This window comes from Bombus huntii, chromosome 7 (genome assembly GCF_024542735.1).
Source record: "Bombus huntii isolate Logan2020A chromosome 7, iyBomHunt1.1, whole genome shotgun sequence".
Lineage (NCBI taxonomy): Eukaryota > Metazoa > Arthropoda > Insecta > Hymenoptera > Apidae > Bombus > Bombus huntii.
The window spans coordinates 4,189,842-4,215,356 of record NC_066244.1 but is presented as its reverse complement, the minus strand read 5'-3'; the positions used below and the strand labels follow the sequence as shown (position 1 = coordinate 4,215,356).

Below are 25,515 nucleotides of genomic sequence, written 5' to 3'. Positions count from 1 at the left end.
TAGAAAATGAAACCAAAACATTAAGAACATTCTATCGAAGCAAACAGGAAATGGCGAAATAAAATGAAACATATATATTTAAAATGTGATATGTATTCGTCACAGGAAAATAATACATTCAGTAGTAAAAATAAAGTTTACGCATTTAATTATTTAGTACGTGTTTATGATTATGAGTACAGCGATTGTAAATAAGAGAAAGTAAAATAACGAATGTCGTGTTATTACTAATAGCATTAATATCTAAAACATATTTGACGTATTATGCTATAAAGAATTATTTTATATTTAAATTTCAAAAATTGCAACTTGTTTACAAATTAATTCTTTTAGTACACTTTTATGTAAATTTTATTAATAACATAATCTTTTTTAAGATGACCATACTCGAATATAATCGATTTCGAATGCAGTTTTTTCACTCCAACTTGGTGACCATTTATCTTTTGCATGCCAAAAGTTCAACATTGCCTAGAATATATCAATCGTCGTTAATTAATTGTGCTTGATTAATGCTACAACAATAAAATAATATTTTGTTATTGATCATTATAGATCGTGATCCCAAACGTATGTATGTACAATAATTCGTTCTAAAGATAGTCTCACTAAGGCCATGTTTATACAGAGAACTGTGAGCGGCAAGACAAGCGACGACAAAGCGGCCGAAAATAAATCAAAGATTCAAATAAACCATACAGCGACCGAGAGACAACGCGATGATCATTATTATATTTGCTATTTTAATAGGTATCCAAACGGCAGATAGATAGTAACGGTGAATACCAAGGATTATTTTGATATCGAGTCGATTTTATGGTAACATAATTATAAAGATTATAGAATATATATGTCTATGGCAGAAGAAATATGGGAAGGTGCGACATGATCTTGTCGCTCGTTTGTATCTGCTACGTATAAATATTCGTAGAATATTTACCTTGGCTCCAATGTTTTTCCACGGTTTTGTGTATCCCGAGCTAGTTGTTTTATCAGGAAATACGCGAATACCGCCAACTCCCACACCAATTACGATATAAAACTGTTAGAGTACAATGAAAATCGTCAAAGTTAAATGTCTGATCGATCTGTACATTTAATATGTAATTAAATTTTTAGTAATCATAATAATGATAATAATATTTGTTGATAATAATGATTGTTTATAATTTTATAGAAAAAGATTAATTACTAAAAAATATATGTAATACTGAAGAAATAAGCAAACTATCGATTACATATCGAGTACATATGTATTTGTAGCGGCGATCATATAAACAGATCCGAACTCTGGACTCTCCTATACCGAAAGCATTTACGAAATCTTTCGTCTTTTGAATCGATAAATGTCAAAATACATATATATTATGAGAGAGAGAGAGAGAGAGAGAGAGAAAGAGAGAGTGCTATCTCGCCTCGTTGGTCAGACAGTACGTACATATAGTAAACATATTTGTCAATAATAAGTTGTTACAGATTTCATTTCTTGCTCATGTGTATATTAGTATGAATTATATATTATGTAACTTCATTGTACAGAAATACATATAAATTTCATGCAAAAATCGTTAAACTCTCAAGAAATTAGTTTAATAATAATATATTACTTAAAAAAATATATTGAAGGTACATTACGAAATACTTAAGAATAGATTAGGTAGTTTTGTAAATGCATACCTCTCGATCAAAAGGAGCCATTTTGGTAAAATTATTCCCATACATCCAACCATCTGTTGGAGGATTCAATTTACCAACTTCTTCACCGTCTACGAAGAATTGAAATCCTTTGGAATTCCAAATTGTTGTGTAAACGTGAAAATCCTGCGTCCATCTTGGGCCATTCTCTCGAATCCGAGAAACCATGTGGTTTGTAATATTTACATTTGTACCTATACGGACTCCAAAATCTAATCTTCTTGAATCGTAGATGCTTCCATCGACAGTGTTCACTAAATTATCGTTTCCACGAGCAAGGCCGAGGGTAATGCATCCACTGGAATAATCGGGACCGTAATAATCGTACTTTGGTTTAAGCCACATTTCTGTCGTAAATAAATACAATATTTGGTTACTTTGTTTATTAATCAAACTCGAATTGAGCGAATTTAATGAAATTATTAATCAAAGTTGAATTAATCGAATTAAAATGTTATGTAAATAATTGTATTAAATTTGTTCATTTACTTCAACGTGTTTTACTTAAAAAAAGGTAAATAACACAAAACACGTATCTATGTACAGGGAATTCCATTGTACGTGGGAAGTTCAGCAGGTGTGAATTGAGCACATTAAAGTAAGAAAAAACGTACATATAAATATATACTAGATGTAATCTTGTTTTTAAGTTACAGCTTGTTTTGTATTGTAATAACTATTCGATGAAATTGCTCGAAGTGTCTACCCCTGACTCCAACACAAACATGATTACGCTTAGATGCAATTACATTTATTCATTGATGCATAAAATGATGGATATCTCGTGCCTTATAAACAGATATGCTACGTAATCGAATTAATATTTACCTGGATATAACCAATCACCTTCAGGAAACTTTGCTCTTATTTCAATTTTTCCGTATCGGAAATAGAAACTGTTTTTCGTAATTAATCTGGCAGATATAACAGGCGGTAAAATACTGAATGACGTAGCTTTACGTTGGCATTCAGCTCGATTCGTACTACTACAACTATAACAAATATAATAAATAATAAATATAATAAAAATAAATTGAAGTAACGTATCAAACAATCGGCAAAATATAGATAAAACGCATCAATATCGTGTAAATATAGAATCTATAAAAGTTAGGTAATTAGTTGGGTAATACAATTGTGTGAAAACCCTGCATTTAAAAAAGTCATACTACACTCACTCACTAAGTATTAGTGTTCCATACGTAGTAGCATTTACGCCATAGTAGTTTTCTAAAATCGCTGGTTTGATTTTAAGCATTCCGTTTTTAACGGATGCTACAAATGTATGTTGTTTATTGTGATAAATACAAAATTCATAATCCTATAATAGAAATACTATATAAGAAGTCTTACTATCGATCAGGGCTTAAGTACGTATTTATACTTACAGGAGTTAACGGTATTTTGACTTCGTGTCTCCAAACGGAGTCATTAAAGATGTCGAATGGTTCATTGAACACTAATTCATTAGTAACTGTAACTAAAAAATATATTCTTTTTCATATTCTGCTTATATCTTTTTCTATTCTTTATATTCATCATAGACTTTTTTGTCATTTATATTTTATCTTTTAATTATTACAAATTTATTTTAAATTTCAATTCTCCCAATTTATACCATAGCTTTAACAGTTATTTTTAGCAATAATATTTAACTTTGCAGAGTCGTGCATTTCATTTCAATATACCTACTATTAATAAAATATCGAATAAACAAAATTTATATTTTATGTGATATACATATATACATGTATATTTTGATTCTGTAAGAAGATGATTTAACCATTTGTCATTAATTCATATATTTTAGTAGCATTCATGTATTATTTATACAAATTAATCAAAATGTTCACATTATAAACAGCAATGTAGGTACAATATACATGTATACATACACAGATACATACCTGCTGTATACCTATGTATACCTATAAATGTATAATATAAGCTAAATATTCGTACTTGTCCAGGTTTGTTCTCCTTTGTTATACATTATCCCATTAACTTGTACATAAGTCCAATAATGTATAACATCTCCGTTTGCTAAGTCCATATTTCGATTTTGAATCATCCATTTTCCGTTATTCTTCTTATACACTTCACCCGATATTCGTCCTATTTCATTCAACTTAATAGTCCTATTTATGTTTCCTTGAAACGCAAAAAATTGTAAGCCGGGCTCGTCTGTTATAAAATAAAAAACATACATATATTATATTCATCGCACAAACCGTAGTGTCGAAGTAAAAGTAAATTTTGGAAATATCAAGTTAGTATGTAGATAATAAAATGACCTTCCTTTCCGTTTGATGAGAATATTATAAGGCAGATATATAGTATGTAAATGGAAACGAGAAATATATCACCTTTGTACATTTTTCAAAATTTTCAAAAGAGACACTCTTTGATACAGCATATCCGCAAAATATCCACAAAAATAATAATATAAATAAGGTATATATATATATATATATTTATAAAACAAATAGAAACTCGAATATTATTTAACATTGATCAGTATCGTGTACTATCGATGAAAACCTTTTTTCTATTTTATGGAAATATTGCGTACGATAAGTAAACGTTTCATATTTGTTAAATAGATATATCTATTGTATATCTCGATCTGTTTATGCATTTACGTAAACGAGTTTCTAAAAAATATAGTTTCTTAGAACTATGTATATCACATAAACTTATAAGAAAGTTATAGCCAGTATTATTCTACTTTATAGATTTTTAAGTATAAATTTGATTTACACATTTATTTTTCTGTAATAATCTAATCTTATAAAGGATAGTTAATTATTACTTGTTAGTTTTAATTAAACGAACAATCTCAGTTATTTATAATTAATCGGTAGTTAAAAATCGCGTATAAAATTAGAAATTAGATACAAATTTTTAAGATAAATGTTTACGATGGAATTATGGAATTTTGCAAAATACTATTCTATAAAGTCAACGTCATCGACTTTAATTAATTTGGAATTAAAAAACTGGAATTAAAAAAAAATTACGAACTTGTGCATATAAATCTATAGCCGAGTATAAATATCACATAAAATTTATTTATAAATATTTCAATTGCCAGAATAATTATGATAGACCATTGTTTTTCAAGATAGATAATAATATTTAACAAGTATGATTAATACAATATATATAGTACATATAAAATGCTAGTCAAATTTTATTTGATTGCAATCATGTTTTATTGCACATTACGATTTCATAGTTCTCGGATGTTTCAGAATTAATCCGATGTATTACTTTCTTGTATCGTCCACATTTATATTACTTAGTCATCGTTCCATCCAGAAGGAAAACATTAATCTTAAATCCGGTTATTCCCGAGGAATTCCAAATGAATAATACGAAGTAAATGACCACTGGCGATATATATATATAGTATACGTATGATGAACTTAAAGGCATCAATCATACATATATGTATGTATGTTATTTTCCATTAATAAGACGATTACGACAAGATGTTCCTTACTATTCTTAACTATCCTTATATTTATTAAAATGAAATATTTCTATACCTTTGTGTACGAATATTTATTCATTCATTTATACATTTGTGTATAAATATAACAGATTGCGTATGAATTTGAGTCTGTATAATGTGTGATAAATAATTAAGTACAGTAAAATGAGTAAAAAAAATTAATAAGTAAATTTCTTTTACAACCAGTATTAAACCATTATTTCTTTGTAATTTAATATTAATTACTATTTGTAGCTTCAAAAATTATCTATGGGATAACTGGTTAATTTTTTTAAATAATCGGTAATCTCGAACATAACTTGATAAAATAATATTTGACAGCAATATGAAAATGACCACTGACAGAGATGTAGTGCTATATAAAATAATTGCATTTCCGTACGGCTAATTCGTACAAGTAGATATGTATAGATTATATGTCTATATAGTCACTTACCCGATATCGATATAAGAATTCCTTTTGGATTTAACACTTCAAACGTTGGCGTGGGCACAACATAAGAATTCACTAATGTAAGATAACTTGTCAAGTTCGATGATAATAATATGAAAATTGAAATGGAACAAATATCGTAATGAAACATGTTTCTTAAGAATGACAGTTTAGTTGATGTAACAGAAATTATCTACATCGATGAAGTTGCATGGAATGCTGCCGATGATACACTGATCTCGGTAGTGACGATATATATTTCCTTATACACATGGTTCCGATTTATGATTGCTTCTGCAGTTTTTCAAATCACTACTAGTCAGATAATTAGGCATCAGATAAAATTTCGCTGAAATAAACAAACTTCTATTGCGCGTATCGACGCTACAATGAAAAATCGTATCTCGATCTACACCTACTATATTTTCGGCTATCGCACTACGTGCGTGTCCTCATAAGCAACCTATGTAACGTAAAGTGTCATCCATTAAAAAAAAAACATTATTGATTTCTAAAAGTTGAATTTGTCTTTTTTCGAACCTCTACAATTTGAAAAATATTTCATCCCGTATAAAATTTCTTTAAGACGTTTTCGTTTATCGAGTTCTCTTAATCAAAAAATTCGATAAGATGAAACCTTCACAACTCAAAAATTTCAGTCTTTCCCTTCAGATGCGAGATATCGATTTTGTTCAACATGATATTTTTGTTCAACATGACAAGTAATTATTATAATAAAAGTCATAAAAAATCACTATTATTATGAAGCTATTTTTATTCTTTATTTCATGTTAATAAAGATCTGTTGCTTATTTTTGCATCAACCAATTTCGATTAAATACTCAGCATGTGTATACCCAACGTAACTCTTCAGCGAAGATTCATTTGGCTAATTCGATTGAATATCTTAGAAGCAGAACGTTTGAGCATATAATCTTAGGTTGGAAAAAACATCCAGTTTGAGAGAGCCTACGTGACTTTAATTAAAGCTGTCAATTGGCTACGGTCCTAGATGAAGCATTTCTGTTCCCGAATTCTAACTTTCCTATTGCCGTACTACGTATTGAATCCTAAGATAGTTTTCTAAACATACGCGGTTGACAATTCAAATTACGCTCCGACTGTCTTTTGACTAAGCCATACTAAAACCATATTAAATTCATTACAAATAAGCTTATATCAGAGAGGAAACGAGTGTGCTCACACCCGTGGTCCTAATTGTTTCACAATACAGGTGCTGCTCCATGCGGTCAAGAGCTGAAGTCAAGTAAAGTTAGCATATACAGGAACCTATAAAATTAGGGACCTACCCTGTTTGGTTACAGAACGTGCTGTAAATGGGACTACCTTGAATTCGCTTTTAGTATTTTCATACACGGTGCAATAATAATTCCATTTTTCTTAATGTTCGTTATAAAAACATGTAAAGGCAATGCTAATGATTATTATATATATATATATATTGTCGCTATGTATATTTGTTTATACTTATTTTTTTATTTTCGTCGTTTATTTATCGTTAGTCATAATCAATTCGCATTGCCTCTACATGTTCTGTGCAACCAAACAGGGCAGATCCCTAATTTTATAGGTTCTTGTATGTGCTACTTTTAGTTGACCTCAGCACTTCGCCGCATGATGTCGCGCTAGTCCGGGAACGATCAGGTCTATAAGCATGAGGACTCTCATCAAGTTATATTATTCACGCTATAACGTAACAGGATATATACTAATATGTATGATTATACAGTCCACAACAAAACCATGTTTTGCGCATAGTGTACGCATGGCAATGCCCCCTTGGTATCTTGTTTGATCAATATATAATATAGAAAAAATTTATATCATGTTACTAACTAGAAGCATAACAAGAAGTAGCATTTTTAGAATTCTATCGCATGATTCGGTATCGAAAGTTATAAATACTTGTTTAATACAAGAGATCAATATAAAATATCCAAAGAATATAGGTTATCTTGTATTGCATTCTAAAAAGTATTCAAATAAAAGTAATAATGTAAAGACATTCAATTACAAATTAATAGCTTATCTCAGCTCAAATAGTAGTGTTGTATTTCCAATTACACAGTGAGTACATATTATGATAATAATAATGACAACTTATTCTCTGTTTTCATTTTCTAAGCTTAAAGTATCTGTGCTTTCTTCAGATCTTTCAATTTCAATGTTTTGAATTGGAAAATCTAAATATTACACGCAAATATTAAATACATAAAGTGTATATGTATAAATATTATATATTACACTTAGTACAATCTATCGTGCATTTGACTCATAGGTACATACACACACACACGCACGCGCGCGCGCGCGCGTAGAAATATTACATGATTATTTGTATGATTATTTGTTTATAATTTAACTCAGTTCTAATCCTTTTTGAGCCTTATTTTTTAACAAGAATATACTAACAAACAACAGTAAATTATGAATAACACAAAAGAAATCTTTTCTTTTACATAGAGAATTGACGCCTGTAGAATTTGAGAGAATTTCTGACGAAACACTTGATTCTTTAACTGAATATTTTGATGAATTAATAGAGCAAGCAGCACATTTATCAGATGCAGATGTGTCATATGGGGTATGTTGTATCAGCATATATATGGTATTTTTATGACTATGTTACAATTATGAAGATATTACGTAATTGTGATTTTTAGATAATAATATCATACTTAATGTTGTAGGATGGAGTATTAACTGTCAAGTTTGGTAATACTTATGGCACTTATGTCATAAATCGTCAGACTCCGAATAAACAAATTTGGCTATCTTCTCCTAAGTCTGGTCCAAAGCGATACGATTTTATAAATGGTAGATGGATTTATAAACATGACGGAAAAACATTACACGAACTACTTAACAGTGAAATAGCAGCAATCATAAAGAATCAAACAAACTTCGATAAATGTTCCTTTAGTGGAAAAGAAAGAGAAGCAACGACGACAGATCTTTAATTCCATTTATCGATGTTCAAAGTTGTAATATCGATTGAAATGGCTGAATATCTTCAGTTGGAAATGTACAACTTTACAATCTATGTATATAAATAATAATATAAAATAGATATGACATTGTAATATATTTATGTGAGTATCTTTGTAAAATATTGACACAAATATTTGCATGATAGAATGGCACATTTATAAGTTTGGTATTTATATGCATATTTATGTGCAAAAGAAGAAATGTAATCAAGAATAGTTTACTTTAAAATTTAATATAATAATATATACACGATCGCTATACGTTTTTATGTATAAATTATTTATCGAGTATGCTTTATGTAAATAAGTAATATTCAAGTTGAGTATTAATGAATATTATTATCTAAAATTTGTCGTTAATAAATATTTTTATATATTTATATATTTCTAAGAACGTTATTATCTACCAAAGAATCGACGAAAATGGAGATTATGGAAGATGGCAATTTAGTAGACCGCGTTAGAATCTTATTGCAACGGGACATGCAATATTATCAGGTATTATTATTTTTAATCAATAGTTCTGAATTTCTCGAATAATTTTCCACCAAGTTAAAGAACTTGTTTTGAAAACTTGATAAGAATACACTTTTTTTTTACTACAAAATAATAAATATATAGTGAATAATAAGTAAATTTGTATAATGGTTATACGGATTGTTATTAAAATATGTTAATATTCTGTATTGGTATTTGATATTTGGAATTTTTCTAAGTATGGAAAAAGATAAGATTGCTGTACATATACATGTATATTAGCTTGGAAACTATCTTACAATTAAAATCGTATGACATGTGTATGATATATGTATGTATTTTCCCGAAGGGGAATTCGAAAAAACAAAAATAAGAAGAACATCTATACTGTACATCTATATTGTTAGCAACATTTACAATATATACATGTATGTATATTAGTCTCGATCTTTTTTTCCATCACCCTTGAAGTTTTTTTAGTAGATGAAATGTACTTTTATATGTACAAGTACATGTTGCGTACGATTTCGGCTGTGACTCGTGTAAGTTTATTTAATATGACAATTTTCTATAAGGTGCTAAGTTGTTTAGCTAATTTACAAACGATAAAAAATTTCTATTATTGCGAATAAAGTTTTGCATATGAAATCAGAAATTTAGAAATCGATGCTAATATCTTTTCTCAATTCTGATAATATTAACTTTAATGTTGTTTTTATAATAAAGAAGAAATACACGATTAAAAATTAATTGGTTTAGTGCGATCAAGCTGTTGTCGTTTAGTTCATATTCCTCATTAGTCATTCATATGCATATATTAGTTAAGGTGTACTATATATCTATGATAGTTCTTTTGGGATAGAAAAATTTTCTCCTTTACTATCGAGTTACTTATACAGAATTTTTATAATTATTGTATGTACGTACGTAACATCGAACTGTAGATTTTAAACGCAAATACGAGTTCTTTTTACAATTCGATTAATAAAGCGTTAGACGACAACCATATAAAAATATACACGTAAATATAAATTATCTCAATTTTATTTTTCTTACAAACAAATAATACCGTGAGCTTGTTATGGCATAATAACGTATAGTATATCATAATGATACAGGAAATGCAAACTGTACTAAAGGAGCCCCTTTGCTCACGTATTAGCGGTGGAAAACTTGATTTTCCGAGACACGCGTCATTTGTCGCGGTTAAAATTGTTACGTGGTGGGAAGCAGATTTTCAAGCTGCTTTTAAACGTCATTCTGGTCTAACGAGTTTAATGGAAAACAAATCTTCCGCAATCGTAGAAAACGAAGAGAGAGTTATCAAAAAGATCTCACCATCCGAATTTGTGTTACTTGTTGTCGATACCGCCGATAAATTATTAGGTAAAAAAAATAACTTTGTTGGAAAAAGATGGATGCTTAAGTCATCGTACATAATCGTACTTAGATAGATATCTGCTGTTGCTTTACTAAAATAAAACGAACAATCAAACTTATCGCAAAATATATAATATTTTAATACACAATATTTTACGCATTTTGTAATAATAACATTATTTCAGAACATTTACATCTGCTTATTCAAGAATCATTAGATCATGCAGATTTAACGGTATTAACAGCTACTTTAGGAGCAGCTGCATTAATACGAAATTGTCTGTGGTGCTATAATAGACAAGCTAAGAATTTAATTTCCCCGCAATCAAGGTAATTGATATTTGTTGTGCACGCATGGATGCGCGTGCTTTTTATATGATTGCACGAACTTTTGAATTACCTTTCATAAAGTCCAGTCTTTATGTACATAATTATAATTGTATACTTATCACAAGGTATAATGCAATGTTAAATTTATTATATGATTAAAATTAAGAGATACGCGAAGAATTAGAGAAATTAATTATATAGGCGATTTAAAAAATTTAATATTTGTAAAGCGAAGGAATTCCATTTACTGAAAGACCTATCAGCGAATAACTTATTTTTTCTAACTTATACGAATCAACGGTTGTTGCTTATTCGTCTCTTTTTTTATCGTTTTATACTTCATTTCATTTAGATCGATAATCTTCATAGACGTGTCTAATGATAAGAAAATGACAAAACCTGAATTCTATACAAGGATCGTACATGTAAGTTTGAATGGTTGTGAAACATTTATTCTGAAAATTTTCGTACGAAGCATTATTTTTAGGAAACTTTTTCCACATGCAATTGCAAATATCTGCAAAGTTTGTGATTTCACGATATAACGTCGAATACTCAGAATATTCAGATAAAAGAAAAATCTTATTTCTATAATAATAACATCGTGCTAGTGTTCACAATTTCCAATTAATAGCTTAGAGTGATTTAATTTCCAAATAATTTCCATAATTTTTCTTTGGGATAGCGAGAAATTAAACACATCGTATAAATGCTATCATGAAATGACTGAAGCTGTAGCAGAGCGATTATTGGATTTACATTGCCGCTTAATTTCGTTATATATACTTAACGAAGCTGATTCTCTCAGTTGGCACGATACTACGTCATTTTTTGAACGAGAACGATGCTCTTTCGTAATACAAATGTGGTGGCTGTATATGCAAGGTAATTATAACAAAGTTAGAAAGTAATATATCATCTATGAATCTAAACGTCGAAAAAACGAATTCGGTATTCGATATGAAAATATTAGTAGTTTGTAAAAGCTGTAGTTGTGATTTATACCTTTTACCTGATATCTCTTGATATCTGTCACGATAAGACGTAGTTTACAGACATTCTTTCATACAGCAATAAGTAATTTCATTTTGGTAAAGGGATTTTTAATATGTAGCCTCTGTTACAAGACATTATCTTGATCATTAATATTACAGTAACGTGAATAGATAGTAGTTTCTTACAGCAACGATTGGGAAATATGATAGAACAAATGGTATAAAATGGTATAAAATTTCTCAGCAGAAGGTATGTAACGTGCTTTTAACATTCCTTGAAATCTGAAAGTTGTAACCGTTCACGTAACATAGCATTTTATAATTTTCCTTCCAAAAGATTTCGGGGATCCATATTTGTCTTATCCAAAGGCTGCGTTTGTAATTATGTTATTTAAACACCTACGGATCGATACTGTTGTATTTTCCTCTTAATTATAACTATATTTTTTATATTTTTTATTTCATATTTTTAGGAACAAAGAGAGATCTATGGAGTACCGTATCTCCAAAAATGGCACAACGTGTTTTTTCTGGAATGTTGAACGAGTCTTTGTCCATTATTGTTACAAGATTTATTTATGTAAGAATATCTAACGATCGTATATAGCTTTCACTTGCTATGCGTATAGATCATATCGATACAGAAAAATATAAACCAAAAATAGGGTCGACCGAGTTTGGCACGATCCGAACAATTCTGGGCGGATGCCTTTAACGTTCTGTGTTGTACCGGATATCTTGCTTTGGGTGCCTGTACAAGCGCCAACGAAATGATTGGAATGAAATTAAATAGATTACCAACTGCCATTAGGGACATACACGCGAAATGCAATGAATTGTTGATTTGCTTGTTATTAAGAGGAACCCCTCTTCGAGAATTATATCAGGTAAAATATTAATAGTTTCGAATAGTTGAAATACGATTAAATATATGTACAGGGTGATTCTTTGAGAGGTATATCTCTGGATCGGTGGACATTTGTAAAAGAAAAATTGATACAGAATTGATCTTGAACATGATTTTCGAGGATAACAATTTTTTTTATTACAATGTGTTCTACTGATCAGTAGAGTAACGTTGCAGAACGAGCCATGTTATGGCAGTGATGATACTTCTTTGTTGTTTCTTTTTTTTTTTTTTTTGGAAATTTCCAGGTCATCTCGCACGATCTTTTAACATCTTCACATAGTATTTAACAAAGATGGAAGATGATTAAGGAGTGATATATAAAATCTTTTATAATTCGTCTTTTTATCGTTATTAGTATCAATGCGATTAAACAGAAATGTAGAATTTAAAAATCATTTCTTCTGCATGGGGTAGAATAAGAATATCTTAATTTCGACTTTTACTTTAAGTTTTGTTATGCATATGGCTGCATATGTATAGTTTATAATAGGTATACATAAATACGTAGGTATAGATCATACAGTTTTGTTGTAGATTGGTTGAATTTTTATTGTAGGTATTCCGTTTTGGACTTGAAAATTTAACAATTTTGCAACCGCGTCGCGAACCTGCTGCCTGGTTATTGGTATGCGCACCGAATTTATTAGGCTCCGTCGATTCTGACATTTACATTTCAAATTTGCCTAAAAATCGAGTTGCAATTTTAGAATTAAACGTTCTTAGACATCAACCCCAACCAAATTGGCCTCAGTTAATGAAGGTAATTGTAACGCTATCTATAGCATAAGAATGAAATAATCTCTAATTAGAGATATAAGCTATAAACATAAAACCAGTTTCTTTTCAATAATTTTTTTCTACTGTTGATGTTCGTCAAATGGTAAAACAATGCAATCCATTTCCGCTACCTGTCCGCTTATTTTTGTCCCCGGCAAATGCATACATTTGCACGATTAAAAAAAGATGCTAATTTCAAATTTTCATAGGTACTCTTTATGAACGACTATGCGGTGGCTAAAATATTATTAAACACTTTAATCTACAAATGTGGTAATTTTACGTCTAAAAATGATTTTGATATTTTCGAAGAAACACAATCCAATGGAATGAATTGCGGTGGTTTTTTATGCAGTGGTATAATGTGCAATGCATCGATGAAAGTAACGTCAGCGTTAGGCCTTTATAGCTTAATGTATATTTTAACGTATATAGCGCAAGACCCTGGTTGTGTTATCGTGACAGCTTTAAAGCAGATTCCTGATTGGTCGAGCTATCTGGACCGCCAACAGGTATTCGTTAAAATATCGAGAATAAAAATAAAATATGTAAGAATAAAAAATAATATATGTAAAAGCAACATAAACATATTTATTTAGGTGTGGAATCAATCAAGACCGCCCTGGCTGAATGCGATTTTAAGCCCATTAAAGAATATGATGCATCCAATTATCGAACTTCTTTTGGAAGCTGTAAGAGTAAGTTGCTGATTATATATAACGTGCGTCTAATTTCATTTTAACAGTAACAAAACTACATCTCTACATGCGTACGTACATACATGTAGAGCGAGCTGTATGTTAATATTATCGCTAGTCTTCGATATGGTATTTATACAAATGTATTACCTTCGAATGTAAACGTAACAAGCAGATATTTGACATGAATTTGTCCTGCAATTATTGCTGAGAAATCCGAAAAAGATATTACAAGCGAAAGCGATACGAAAATTGCTCGTCATCCTTGAAACCAATACGTAACATAGTAACCATAAAAAGTCTAATAAACGTTGGTTTTTGAAAAATATCTTAATAATTTGCAGACAGGCGCTTCTATATATCAGGCAATGTCGTTGATAATTGGTTGTTTCGCTGAATTGTATGTAACGTTACCACCTGCAATCTTAAAAACTGTACTTGCATTACAAGATAATATCCCTGCCCATTGTCATCCAATTGGTGGGAACGTCCTTCTCCACGTTCTCTGTGCATCCCTCTATACCGCCCTTATCGAGTTTTCGAAAACTTGCGAAACAAAAATACAAGGCGATTCAACCTCTGAAGGAATAGATTACTTAGAATTAAATTTTTTCGACCCCAACGATGTATCAGCAACAGTAACCACCTTGGCCGAAGCTATTTGTAGTATCGACGAAGACGATAAGCATACTTCCCAAATCGATGATTTCTTCCAGCTTGTAAAAAAAAAGTAAGACTATTTTATAATCTTAAAAAAATATTTATATGAAATTTTTATGTAAAATTGGCAATCACAACGCACTATTCAAAATAATTAGAGGTTCGCTTTTCGCGTGAATGATAATTCGATCTTTATATCGGTGAAAAATAAGGTAAGAAAGCTGCTGCGAAATTCGCCTTTATCTTGGATTTTAAGGTCAACAATTTTTCCCTTCCATCTTGTTTAAATGTTTAAAGACAATGAAATTAATCTTTCAGTGTACAAACGTCAAATATAGATTCATGCATTAACGAAACGTACAACTTGTTTTCCGTTATCGAGGTACATACCGACGAGCTGTTGTTCACTAGTTCTGGACGACAGGCTTTAAAAGTACGTAATAAAACATACTGTGGTCTAAATTATTGCATGCAAAATTTAATTTCGTGCAAAATATTTCGCGTTACAGGTAACGCACGAATTTCTGATTCGCGCGTCTGATTTAATATTAAATAAATTACGACAAAATGATATTACGAAACTTGTGGACGATATACCGGATATGTCACCTCTTTTTAAACCACTAACGCATATAATGTTCCATATCGAAGACACAGCATTTGATCAGGTCAGTATATAATTGGAATAATCGTGATAGGATAAATAAATAGAAAAATCGAGGGAGCATATAGATCTTTATTAAAATAGCTACGTTACAAAGCTCGAATAAAATAAAGTTAAAAATTTAACCAAGTAATACAAACATACATAAAGTAGATAGAGTGGTTAATGTAAAATATACAATGGTATGTACATATATATTCTTTATCCATTAATCGAATTGTCTTATAATTAGAAACTTTATTCGCGAAACAATTTTAGTAAAGACGTTTTCGGTTTTCGTAAATAAAAACGTGATATAGTTCACGCATTTAGTAGAGATAAAACAGTACGGCAAACAGGATAGCGGTAAGCAAATTTATTTCACATTTCTAAAGAAACAAATTAGTAGATATGTCGAAATTATGGACATATTGACTAGTATAGTCTGAACGATCAACTACATGATACAATTTTTTCCCGGTAAAAGTATTCAAACTCTGTTGATATCGATATTTATGTAAAGTAAAATACGTATTATCATATTTACAAAGAATAACAAAGTCATCTTCTTACAGTTTCTTATCCAATATGAGAAAACGAATTGGAGAAAAATGTTAACAATGCCACTTTCTATTACCATAGACCATGCACGAAGCCAACTTTTATCACGACCAGAATTTAAAAATATCGGCGAATTGATTCACGAAGACAGAGAAGCCGCGTGTTCGCTTAAGAAACTTTGTTCTTCCATAAAAACGGCACACTTTAAGTAACGATTAAATATCATGAAATCATATTAAACGTTTAAATTATAGCTCAAGATAAACTAAACTTTTTTAACTAATTCTAAGACTCAAACTTTGCTCTCTATAAAATTTTCTACATCGCAAACTTAGGGCATGAGCCAGAAATGTTGAGAAATTATACGTATAAAAATGTAATGCTTGAAATCTCTATGTGAGTGAAATAACGTAAAAGTGCAACGAATGTACTTAAAATTTGCGAAAGGAAAAACACATATAGGACGATAGAGCCGTTTAATTATAACGTTTCGGAAACAATTTATACCTTGCAACTAATTGTAAGTGTCAAGTAATTATACGTAGTTAATAAATTTTCACTCCAAAGTTTACAAAAAACCCAAACTCACGTTTCTTCGTTTCAATCTGTTGAAATTCTCGATATTATCATATTATGCCTTGTTATTAAATATACTTGCATCTCAAATAAGCCTTGTTATTATTTCCACATTCAGTACGCCTTATTATTAAATAGGTATACTTCCATCTCGAACATCCATTAACCAAATGTTTATTACATGATGCGTCATTGCATAAATTCATGGTCCGAATTGACAGATCGACACCAACAAACACTGGAAATCAAGTCAAATAAATAATTCAATCTCCGGCATTTTGATCTTTTCGTTTCAACGACTCGTACTCGGAGAAATGAAATTAACGATAATAAAAAGTTGAAAATATATTAAGTATTCGGTATATTCATTTTTATGTATACAACTGTTGCGATGGTTGTTTTCCATTCTTATCATTAATTTTTGACTTCAGCAAAACGTTGAAAAAAATTGTTCTCTTCCAAGGGACGAACGTGTTGTTCCGATAAGCAACATCTTTTTTCAATTCTAAGAATATAACGTAAATGATGTTGAGACATTTACTTAATAAAAGGTGTCACTGGATATATGTAAGTAAAATAAATAAAAATCTCTAACTTAATAAACAAGGAGATACAAATTAATCGCGTAATGTAAAAGATGTAGTAAATTTCTCTTGTGTCCCTTTTATTAGTAATTTCAAACGTCGATCTTCTTTTCAAACACTACACCGTCTATTATATTTTTATACTGCTTACAGTCAGAGCAAAAATTAACTTTACATAACGAACCATCAAAAATATAATATTTAGTATGGAAAATATTTTAATCATGGACAATGTTTTTAATTCTCATGGTGTTTAAAAAGAATAAAAGAAGAAAAATAAAAATAATTTCTATTTTCTAGCAGATCGCGTAATGTTACGATATAATTAGATGTACGTTGTACACTCTGTACGATTTTTGTATATATGGTAAGAGAAACTGAAGAATGTTATTCGTATCCGTGTTCACTTGTCGAATCTCGATGAGATAACGCTTATAGGTTTGGTAGAATTCCCACCTGAAAAATACAATTTTCAAATGTTATTTATACAAATTCTATTACTATTTGTCCCAAAGTGTATCGCACAATTATTGACTTCTACATTTTTACGATTACATCGATACGAATAAATATACAAATATGTTTTTCATATACGTCATTTCGTTCGCGATAGATCTGTAATTTCTGGATTTATAAGATAATTAGATGTTATAGTTTCTCTATTATCCTATATTAAGTACGAATCACTCCTCGAATAAAATTCCACGACTCGAGCGAAATTGAATAAAATTTAGCTCATTTAACTTGCCACACATACATACATATCTATGTATATTTTAGCGGATTATATTTTGCTCTCGTCATGGTTAAAAAGCGAAGAAAACTTACAGGTAAATTAGATAAGAAAAATGGGTAAGTCTTACTGTTGCACGAATGAAAGAAAAGTATTGAAAGAGCGTATTGTCCAAAGAAAGGACGAAAATATAGTTATTATTCTTATTACATCGGTATTTCTAAATTTCTATTCTATGCGAGTGTTTATCCAAGATCGCTATCTAAAGATAAAAACGTTAAAAACTCATATACTTACGGACGAACGAGGATCCGAACGTCCAAAACGTAAACGTAACGAAGGCGATCGTTGAGATTTACGGATCATCAAATGTTCCAGTGGAGTCTCGCCAAGTCCGGCATTCTCCAAAGCGCTACGTTGCATCAGAATTCTGTAAAGCTCGTGAATATTTTCAACTGGCGTTTTTTCTGCTACTTCATCTGTAAATACGACGTACAGATGAAAGTGACCAAGCGATGGTACGTTGTTGGCTATTAAGATCAGTGAAATTAGACAGTTCGACTAGTTGTTGGTTAGTCATTGTCAGTCAAACGATAGTTGCTAACATCGTCAAAGATATTCGAGCATTTAATTTTGATAAATAACATTATATTTCAATTTATTAAATTTTCAATGTTTACATTAAGCGATTTGTATGTATAATAAAATGCAAAATGAAAATTGCAAAGTTACGAAGAAGTTATCAAATCGAGAGCGATTATTTAAAAGCTTGTCACAGGTAAATCTGACATCGAACGTCTGTAATTTTCCACTTTCAACGTTCGTACACGAGCTACGAGCTTTAAAGCGGTAATTATCATGTTTATAGGAACGATATAGAGATCGTTTCGTCGAAACAAAACTTTGACCTTTGAAAGGCTTGTTCGTTCATCGTTTGAAGTACGTTGCTGCTGTATTACATAGCGATAGCAAAAGCAATGCTTTCCTCAATGTGGTAATGTGGTCGTCTCAACTTATAGACTGCAAAAACTCTGTAACAGCTTCTAACCATCTACGTATACAGTTTTACAGATTCAAAATTAAAATAAGCATTTAGATACCATATAAATAATACCAATAAATAATACGCGAATAAATATAAAAAGTATAAAATAGAAGGATAATATTATTTATATTCGAACGTTCATTGAACGAACATAAATAATACGTACATTCGTTCTCGGTCGAAGGAATATTCTCAACTTTTTTTCACCTACCTCCGTAATCTATGTAATTTTCAGCACCAACAACAAGGCCAACAATAATAAATAGGAAGAGCGATTTTGCGTAGAATTTGATCGACATCTTATCAAATTTCCTGAAAGTAAAATAATATTAAGCCTTTATTTGATTTTCATCGAAAGTCATATTAGTTGATCTTGAATAGGTTTATGAATTAAACTCGGTAAGAAGATTTTGTTAAATACATATAAGTAGATAATGAAATACTTTTCTCGTTTATTTATCGCATCGTACTATTTCTTATTCACCGTTATTTTCATTCGTCAGTCGATAAATTTTGTTTCTTTTCTTTGTTTTTACTCTACTTCTATTTGAAGAAAAATGTAGGTGATCTGAAATATTCAAAACTTTTGACCACTTTCGCGGTGGACATCCACGCTAGCCGATTAAACTTTACCATCATACCGTTTAACTTTACTTAATCAATACGTTACGATTGTTCCGATTGTAAAAAAATAGTTTCTTCATTGAATCTCTATCGTATCGTAATAATGTTGCATTGCATTGTATTAGCACCGTTTGTTGCGCATGCTTTACGTGCGCTATCTTATATTCCAATCTTATCTGAATTTGCCTCTGAATAGATACCTATGTATCTGCTTCTAAATACCATCCTATTATAACTTTTCCCTATCTTCCTTCACTAAATTTATTGCTAGTTCCTTGATAGTCTTGGATTTTCTTGAAACCGTCCGAAGAAACCACGCGTACGTAAGGACGAAACAGTTAGAATAAATAAGAAGTTTTTCTGGATCGTTTAAAGAACCTTTCTTGAACTTTTTACGAGACTCCCTGTTGGACTGCTGGAAAAACTTTTATCGAGTTTTAAGAAGTTTTACTACGTTCTTTGGAGAAAATATGTACACAAGATGGACATACCAGTATCTTTAATATACGAGTATCTTATTTAATCGTAACGATTCCAAGTTACAATATTATTACAAATGATAAATTTTCTATATTTATTTTTCATTACAAAACTATAACTTTACTCTTATATATAACTATACTTTTGCTCTTTCTAATATACAGCTATATACGTATATCTGTGTGCAGAAATACATACATCGACAAAGATAATCGTAGTATGTACCGTGAAAAATTTGACCAAACATCAAGTGCACCTATAATCGCTAGTAGTACGTGTCGTCGATCGCAATCATAGAATTCATATACATCGATAGACAAGACGTTGGGTTGCTCGAGCACAGGGAGGACCTACGAGTAGCTTATCTAAAATTTCATAGATGTTTCGTCAATGAATTATTTGTAGGGGCAGACATGTACTTAGGTTATCGATCAACTAGTAATATTTTTAGACGGGTAATATGACGTAGTTTTAAAGAAATTTGATAAAATTACAAGCAGTTGCACACATTTAGGGCGTGATTTATGGGCGTGAAATTGAATCGAACGATAGCATCTCCTTAATAATATCACTCTATTTTCCTATCCTTGATTATGATTATCAACCTTTTCGACGAAGATTTTGGATTTTGGATAACGATTCGTGCGATACGATAGACGACGATAGAAAATTCGAACACATTATCGTACAAGTACACCGCGAATAGTACACCGTGGTACAAAAGACTATTCTGGTTTTCATTTTCATAAAGAGAAATCAGGAAGTTTGCAACCCAACGAGGCAACGTTACGTTATTTCTGTATAAATACGTGTCAGATTAAACGAAATTGTGATAAAACTTATATAATAATTTTGGTAAAGACGTAATCTTCTACTATTGTCAGTCGTTGGATGTGTCATCGTCCAGGACGACTTCCTTGACGTATTGGTCCTTGGTACACGTGCCAAGTATTCAGATTCTCGTATTCGAAACGTTCTTACGTATCCATCAAAGTAGCTTTAGTACTTTCCGCATCTACCACGTTATGGAAGCTAGCAGTAAGAGAGGTAACGACAACCATTCTCGTAGTCCGAGTCAAGATATACAATCAGGAAATTTTAAGTAATGTAATATCGTACGAGATAAAATACGTACACCATACGGACCACGATTACGAGAGCTCGGCATACTACTCGGCCATTAAATCTAAGAAAGTCTATAATGTGACTGATTCGAGTTGTCGGTATCGCTACAAGTGTGTCCTAATGTATTACACGTTTCATCGAAGAATACATTTTATGAAAAAAAAGGCAGTAAGTGGTTAGGCAGTAGATGTTATGTCGCTATTCCAGTACAGTTTTGTACTTTTATTATTATCATTATCACTGTCGTAATCTATTATCTATCTATTATCACTGTGTTGATCTATTGAAAATTTATTTAAATACATTTATATATTTTTTAAATTTCCATTCCTATAAAATGATCTTAAAACCGTTATGTACGAGTACATGTTATGCACGTATCTATGTACATAATGAGTAGAAGACACGTAAATGTGAACGACTTTTTCAGACATTCTTTCGAGTCACAAGTTCAAAAATGAAAAACCACTTAATGATGTTTCGTTCTTACGAAATAATCTGTTATTTCGTTCGAACTAATTGTACCGTAACAATGGTCTGTTGACATGTAATTGCCACTTAATGAACAAATTGTGGAAATTTAATAAATAAGAGGATAAACGAGGTAGACACGTTAACTCACCAAGTAAAATAGGGGTGAAAGAATAAACGAGGAATCGCTGCGAGTCCGTTTGTCGAAGCAGATACGATCTTGGAAATGTAGAGAGTCCGACGCGGTGGTAACGTTGAGAAGTGAAACGGTATCGAGAGTGTCTTCGTATATATAGTATAGGGCAGGGGTTGGGATGGTTTGAATGGGGTAGGAGAGTGTGAGCGCAAGCACAGGTGGCCGCTCGAAATGAAAGTACGCGGTCTCCCGTAGCGCAAGCGTCCCTCCTTCTTCGCGCTTTTGCATCCTCCGATGCGAATCACTCGCAACTCCTTCGCCAACGATCTCGTGCACTTTTCGACAACTTTCTACGATCGATTCGCAGCCACTACTTAGTTGCTTTATATCAAGGACGACGAAAAATCTTTAGTCGATCCGAGTGTTAATTTCAAAGCTTCGGTCAACAGGTTTACCTGGAAACGACCTGCCGGTGATTTACATTTAGCTTATCGATCAGTTCTCCGTATCGCGGACAATTTTACATTCGACTAATACAACGTTAAAGATAATACCGTACCGATCAAATTATTATAATTGTTAAGCGAGTATGGTTTAACATAAATATCGTCGTGCAACAAAATATACAATTCCGATTATCGAAAAGGAATAGAATTATGATCTGACGATTTCGCTGCGTTAATAATTATTTGGAATCTCAAATTTTACGTAATTTACGTAATTCAAATTATTGCCCAAACTTCGTTATCGCGTTTGATCCTTTTTAAAGATAAAAATGTCGTCCAAGCTCCAGAAACTCGACAGATCTTTCTTGACAAATATAGAAAAAGTTTTGGAGAAGGATTTCAATATTTCGTCTTTCACTTTATTCGCATATACCTACACGAAGCTCGAGTTTATCAAGATTTGATGAATAAGGAATAAATCTTCGATCCTATTCGCGGTAGGGGTTCAATTACGTTTCAATCGCAAGCAATGAACGATGTTAGAAAAGACTACTTGATTAGCCATGATTAGAGCAGAAATATACGCCTCACTTGTACAGTAGAATATTTTCTTTTGCTCTTGTTAGCTTCTTGCTCCAATTGACTTGATTCGATTTGTGTTTTATAAAAAGAGGATAATAAATAGACATATAGCGAGACATTAGACATATAGACATTTCCTAAAAATGCCTGGTAATAACTAATTGCGCATTCTATTCCTCAATTTATCAACTCATAATTAGTTTCTATTATACGCGAGCTTTGACGTAGACAATTTCTGCATATAAATAATTTCAATACACATCTACGTACGTACTTGTGAATAATCGTTATGCATTATAAACCACGAAATTTACTCTGTACTTTCCAAAATGCTATACAAAAATGTATTTATCAGGTAACCGCTCATCGTGTCGAAATTATCCAAAAAAAAATTCTTACACGCGCGATTAACTCGAACATATTTATGTAAAATTACAGCTTGATGATACAGGTACGTACAATGGTAGATATAAATACTCAAACATAACATAAATGTTATTCGTCGATAGAAAGAGATAAATGACTGAAAAAAGATAATCGATAATTGAGCGAACGAAAGAGGGCGAACACAAGAGCGTATAAAATTACACGCTGACATTAATGTTAATGTCCACTTGAACATGTTGGACGTTAATGTCTGAATAAACATATTTAGCCAGAGTAATAGCTAACTTAATTGAACATATATACCGTAACAATAGACCACGATGACGATAAAAAATAAATATAATTTTCAATATGTACGTGATCACTGCATAGTGTAAATTACTACTTTGTTTTTACAAAACAGCTCTCGATAGATACGTTAAATATAATAAATTGTTGCACATCGACTTTTAATGCAATATCATATATATATATAAGTTTAACGCTATATCGTGTTAGTCATCTATAATACGAACGATAATTAATTAATTGTAATTAATGAATAATTTTTCGAATATTTTATTTACATAGAAACAAAGTCTAAGTCTGGTGGTATCGCTTCGCATGGAAATCACATTGAAAACGATTGAAAACGATTTGTTTCTCAACGATGTAACAAAGTAAAGCTTCTATACATGATAAATAATATAAAAGTGTCTGTTGAGCGGTAAGTTGGGCACAGTTTTGTGTACCTATAGAGTAAGGCTAAAAACGGAATATGTAGCGTTAGAAAAAAGACTGATTTAGGAATAGATTAGATCTAGAAATGGTGGTAGCGGACTGAAAACTGACTAATTTTCATTCGAAACACAAGATTTGACCAAATCAGGCGGATGGTAGGTGATTTTTTTTTTTTTTTTTTTTTTTTTTTTTTTTTTTTGAGAAATTCAAGTCTGAAAATTTGTAAAGTATACTTCAACTTGACTGATTATAAAAGAAACAAAATATGTGGAATAACATTTTTTCGTTTAAGTCCTCTTCTTGCTTCATTCTGAAAAAGATAGAGTTTGAATAAATTTCCAAAATTATTTTTCTCGGAAACAAAGCCTCTTGAGAAAAAAAATGTTATTCTATATTTTCGACTTATTCTCACACGTAGAATCACCTTGTGTCGATTATTTGGTCCTATTCAGTGTGGAATTAGCCGTGTTCAAGAATACTTGATAAATTTTTAAACTCGATCTTTTGTCGAAAACTAAGCCTCGGACGAAAAAATATTATTTTATCTTTCTTTCTTATTTCTTCGCAAGGAATCACCTCCCACCCGTTTGACACATTATTTGATGGCAGCCTGTATTAAAAATAGTGGTTGATCTTACTCTAATAGCGATGATTATTTTATTAGAGGATACAGCCTTACTTGGCCATCTTCTATGTGTGTATGTATGTATGCGTATTGTAGACTGTACATTGTACATACAATGTGTGCAACATCTATTTAACCGTTAACTAATAAAAAACTCGAGGGGATGTAACTATCACGACAAATTGGATGTGAAAAATGTATGATTGTGTTTGTACAAAAATTTCAATAGGTACTTGTACTCTTATCTCATTACATTTGAAAGCCTCGATGTAATATGTATAATATCTAATAATAAGTAAAGAATTTAAATATGGATTTCTAAAAAACGAAATATCTGCTTGACTTTATAGAAGTTATTTTGATATTTTGACCGATAAATTTAAAAGAAAAAAAATTAAATTTTAGTCTGTGAAGATAACGATGTCAATTAGAGGTAATTTAGTAAACAATTAATAATATGTTATAAGATATTTATGTTATACGATAATGTTATACGATATTTTATAATCATGGTAGAACTGAAAAGATGGTAATTTTATATGGAAAACCTTTCATACCATCACTATATGACAATATCTTTTGTTCATATTAATATCATGAATTAATTATCGTGACTTGATCGTATTTTCAGTATAGGTACACGTAACTATTGTAATTAGTTTTATTTGCATTATATAGATACTTTATACAAATATTGCACAGTATGTCATCTCTTGATATGATTTCTATTAGTTCACGGCAATATTTGATTTAGATATGTCACATATGTTTCATGTCTATAAATTATTGCAGCTTATCAATCCAATAGTTTTTTTAGAAAAGTAACGAGTAATTATCAATGGTTAATTTGCATTTATTTTTTTGTACACATATATACGTATAATATGTGCGTCA

The 25,515-nt window shown here is 30.8% G+C and overlaps 3 protein-coding genes across 5 annotated transcripts; 2 read left to right on the top strand and 1 right to left on the bottom strand.

The window, feature by feature from the left end:
• Positions 1-73: 73 nt before the first annotated feature.
• On the bottom strand, positions 74-6,790 carry LOC126868025 (beta-1,3-glucan-binding protein-like). 2 transcript variants are annotated; one of them, XM_050623170.1, is made up of 9 exons: positions 6,513-6,790; positions 5,649-6,108; positions 3,658-3,879; positions 3,084-3,175; positions 2,874-3,016; positions 2,524-2,687; positions 1,678-2,042; positions 941-1,042; positions 74-471 (listed from the first exon to the last, which is right to left on the bottom strand). In XM_050623170.1, exons 2-9 carry the CDS (start codon positions 5,794-5,796, stop codon positions 373-375), a joined length of 1,335 nt encoding a protein of 444 aa, XP_050479127.1. In that variant the 5' UTR covers positions 5,797-6,108; positions 6,513-6,790; the 3' UTR covers positions 74-372. The 2 variants fall into 2 exon arrangements, with proteins under 2 accessions (XP_050479127.1, XP_050479128.1); XM_050623171.1 differs by having other exon boundaries at positions 3,084-3,169; positions 5,649-6,790.
• Positions 6,791-7,378: 588 nt separating this feature from the next.
• On the top strand, positions 7,379-9,573 carry LOC126868005 (frataxin, mitochondrial). The gene is made up of 3 exons (XM_050623123.1): positions 7,379-7,733; positions 8,130-8,250; positions 8,357-9,573. Exons 1-3 carry the CDS (start codon positions 7,492-7,494, stop codon positions 8,624-8,626), a joined length of 633 nt encoding a protein of 210 aa, XP_050479080.1. The 5' UTR covers positions 7,379-7,491; the 3' UTR covers positions 8,627-9,573.
• LOC126868004 (uncharacterized) lies at positions 8,717-16,671 on the top strand. Of its 2 annotated transcripts, XM_050623122.1 has the most exons (14): positions 8,717-8,758; positions 9,049-9,154; positions 10,252-10,519; positions 10,699-10,843; positions 11,529-11,728; positions 12,312-12,418; positions 12,504-12,725; positions 13,305-13,508; positions 13,735-14,037; positions 14,125-14,223; positions 14,568-14,953; positions 15,202-15,316; positions 15,393-15,551; positions 16,102-16,671. In XM_050623122.1, exons 2-14 carry the CDS (start codon positions 9,080-9,082, stop codon positions 16,297-16,299), a joined length of 2,481 nt encoding a protein of 826 aa, XP_050479079.1. In that variant the 5' UTR covers positions 8,717-8,758; positions 9,049-9,079; the 3' UTR covers positions 16,300-16,671. The 2 variants fall into 2 exon arrangements, 1 of the variants encoding a protein (XP_050479079.1); XR_007690508.1 differs by lacking the exons at positions 8,717-8,758; positions 15,393-15,551; positions 16,102-16,671 and having other exon boundaries at positions 9,055-9,154; positions 14,568-15,095.
• The last annotated feature ends 8,844 nt before the right edge of the window (positions 16,672-25,515 follow it).